Below are 3401 nucleotides of genomic sequence, written 5' to 3' on the forward strand. Positions count from 1 at the left end.
CCGGGCAGGCCTGCGTGCTACACCCGTCTGTGGTCTGTACTGGGCCCGGCTGCCCCTCTGGGCCGGGCAGGCCTGCGTGCTACACCCGTCTGTGGCCTGTACTCTTTAAGGGGTTGGCACTTTCTTTTCAGAGTCGACAAGGAGGATGTGATGACATGCCTGATTAAGGGGTGCAACTTTGTGCTCAAGAACATCCCCCACGAGGCCTTCGTGTACCAGAAGGATTCCGACCCTGAGTTCCGGTTCCAGACCAACCACCCCCACATTTTCCCCTATCTTCTTGTCAATATTGGCTCTGGAGTCTCCATTGTGAAGGTGAGGTCTGGCTTCGTGAATGAATGAGTGGATGGTTCAGCCACAGTTTGTGAAGCTGTGTGCAGGAGCAGGAGCCAGGACTGGGGCCCAGTGGGTGGGGGGTGAAGCCTTGAGCTCAGAGCCGCTGTGGGAGGGGCATCAGCGCCCCCAGGCTCTGCCATCGAGAGAGTCCGCCCACTGGCGGTTCTGGGGTGGGGGCGGGGCTCGCCCCAGCGCAGCGCAGCACACGGTGCGGGGATGGTGGGGGGACCTGTGTGGCTGAGGGTCTGCTGTGCACGCACCTGCCCTGGCTCTGCTACAGGTGGAGACGGAGGACAGGTTCGAGTGGGTCGGCGGCAGCTCCATCGGAGGCGGCACCTTCTGGGGGCTCGGGGCTCTGCTCACCAAAACGAAGGTACGCGGCGGCTGCCAGAGGCCCTCCGGGGTCTACAGAGATGTCCACTTCCTGTCCTCCAAAGGCCTGTGGCTGGGAGGTGCAAATGCTGCTTCTGGGCCTCCCTCCTGACTCGCTTCGGCGGGTCTCTGGCCTCTGCGGCTCGGCTCTGCGCCCTGAAGGACGGGTGTCCCAGCAGCCAGAGCTGCTCCTGACTGGGTGGCCTGAGGGTCCCCCTTGCTGCCTCCTGCCTTTGGTCCCACATGATGAGGGCCCATTCACCCTCTGCCCACGTGTGCCTCCTCCCGTGGGCTTGGTTTCTGGGGTCGTGGGGATTCCAGCAGCTCCCGGCGCCTCACCCGCCCCCTCGCCGTGTCCCGCAGAAGTTTGACGAACTCCTGCACCTGGCCTCGAGGGGCCAGCACAGCAACGTGGACATGCTGGTGCGGGACGTCTACGGTGGTGCCCACCAGACACTCGGGCTGAGCGGCAACCTCATCGCCAGCAGCTTCGGGAAGTCAGCCACCGCCGACCAAGGTGCCGGCCCTGGCCTCTGCCGCCAGAGAGAAGGGGGGTGGGGACATTTGGGGTCTTGGGGACAGGAGCTTCCCCCATTGTTAACTTTCCCACACCCGCTCCCTGGAGAGTCGGGGTCCTGCAACCTCTTCCTGCCGAGTCACCATGGCGCAGGCCAAGTGCTCAGAATGTTGGTGAATAAACACCGTGGTCTTGGTTTTGGAGGAAAAAACAGTTCCTCTGAGTTAGGAAAAGCGATTCGGGTTTTTTTCTCTCTGAAAACAAAGCCTAATCCGTCCAGGAATGATTCATGCATCACACACAGCCTCCCACGCTCGGGCTCCGGTTCCCCCACTCAGCTCTCCCCTCCCCTCCCCTCCGGCGTTCGGGCTCCGGTTCCCCCACTCAGCTCTCTCTCCCCTCCCATGCTTGGGCTCCGGTTCCCCCACTCAGCTCTCTCTCCCCTCCCATGCTCGGGCTCCGGTTCCCCCACTCAGCTCTCCCCTCCCCTCCCCTCCGGCGCTCGGGCTCAGGTTCCCCCACTCAGCTCTCTCTCCCCTCCCCTCCGGCGCTCGGGCTCCGGTTCCCCCACTCAGCTCTCTCTCCCCTCCCATGCTCGGGCTCAGGTTCCCCCACTCAGCTCTCTCTCCCCTCCCATGCTCAGGCTCAGGTTCCCCCAGTCAGCTCTCTCTCCCCCTCCCCTCCCGCTCAGCTCTCTCTCCCCTTCCGCTCCCGCTTGCTGTCACATCAGGCACTTGCTGTGCTTGGACGCGAGTGCCTTTTCCTTCCTTTCTCCAGAGTTCTCCAAGGAAGACATGGCCAAGAGCCTGCTGCACATGATCAGCAACGACATCGGGCAGCTGGCCTGTCTCCACGCGCGGCTGCACAGCCTGGACCGCGTGTACTTTGGAGGCTTCTTCATCCGGGGCCACCCCGTGACCATGCGCACCATCACCTATAGCATCAACTTCTTCTCCAAGGTAACGGGCACGCCGCCCTCCCCAGCCTCTGACGCAGACCCCCAGGGTCTTCAAAATCAGTCATGCTGGTCAGAGACTGCAGCAGCCCAGGGAGGTCGAGAGGCCGGGGGGCCTGGAAGGCGGGCGGCCGAGAAGCCCAGCACCCCTCTCTTCTGGCTGGTTCTGGGGAGCCTACATTTTGTGGCACCGTGGCCGCCTGAGTCTGAGCAAATCACCAGTGATGAGCATTCTAGAGAGTTCTGGGGGAGTCCGCCGATCTGTGCTGGGGTCAGGGTGCCTGTGCCCCTGCAGAGGGGCGCCCACGTCCCCGATGCAGAGACTTGTGGGCTAGGGACTCGCCACATGGGAGAAGCTATTTCACCCTTAGCTTTCTTCAAACAGCAGCCCGCCCTCTGGCGCCAGGCGCGATTCCACCGGCAAGTATGCCGTGGATGCGTCTTGGAGGGCTTGGGCTGCGCAGTGCGAGGCCTACCCGTGTTGAGTTGGTTTGCGGAGGCATCGGGTGTTGTGTGGGGCCGACAGCGGCACGTGTGCTTTGGCCATGGCAGGGGGAAGTGCAAGCGCTGTTTCTGAGGCACGAAGGCTACCTGGGAGCCATCGGAGCGTTCCTGAAAGGAGCCGAGCAGGACAGTGAGTCGCGGTGCTGGTGCCCCTGAGCAGCGTTGGGCCTCAGCTGTGGTCTGGGCCTGTGCTCTGGGTCAGAGCGGCCCAGGGTGGAGGTGGGGTGGGGAGCGTGAGTCCTCAGAAAGTGACAGCAGCAGGCATGTCTGACGTTTTAACAATTTAGTTAATCGGTTTTTATACCCTTTCCTTCTCCACTCTCTTGCTTTTGAATGAAGAACAAGGTTAACACAGGTGACCTGACTCTCTGCTTTCCAGATCCCAACCAGTACAGCTGGGGAGAGAACTATGCAGGCAGCTCCGGGTTGATGAGCACATCACCAGAGCTCGGCCCAGCGCAGCGGGCACGGAGCGGCACCGTGAGTAGCGGGCTCTGGCCGTCCCGGGCCCCAAGGGAGCGGCCTGTGCCGCACTCCCTTCTCCTGTCCCTGAGAGAAGCCTCTTGTGGCTGTCCCAGCTGAAAGGCGCCTCTACCCATGGCGAATCCTTCCAAGGACCTGGGGTATAACTAGGGGCGGGAGGAGGACACTGTGGCTTGCTTTCCTCTCTCCCTCACTGGGTGCTTTCGTGTTTTGGAAACATTCAGCAGGAATTAC

The 3401-nt window shown here is 62.3% G+C and overlaps 1 protein-coding gene across 2 annotated transcripts in view; it reads left to right on the top strand.

Annotated features, from left to right (window-relative positions):
* PANK4 (pantothenate kinase 4) overlaps window positions 1–3401 on the top strand; it is a 25263-nt gene that overhangs the window by 5855 nt on the left and 16007 nt on the right. The window contains exons 4-9 of one of the 2 annotated variants that reach the window (XM_011987217.1): window positions 132–315; window positions 617–709; window positions 1072–1225; window positions 2003–2184; window positions 2733–2814; window positions 3064–3164. In XM_011987217.1, the coding sequence (XP_011842607.1) occupies window positions 132–315; window positions 617–709; window positions 1072–1225; window positions 2003–2184; window positions 2733–2814; window positions 3064–3164 (796 nt within the window). The remainder of the gene's footprint in view (window positions 1–131; window positions 316–616; window positions 710–1071; window positions 1226–2002; window positions 2185–2732; window positions 2815–3063; window positions 3165–3401) is intronic. The other variant, XM_011987219.1, reaches the window with a different exon arrangement.

The sequence above is a fragment of the Mandrillus leucophaeus genome, unplaced genomic scaffold (assembly GCF_000951045.1).
Source record: "Mandrillus leucophaeus isolate KB7577 unplaced genomic scaffold, Mleu.le_1.0 Scaffold305, whole genome shotgun sequence".
Lineage (NCBI taxonomy): Eukaryota > Metazoa > Chordata > Mammalia > Primates > Cercopithecidae > Mandrillus > Mandrillus leucophaeus.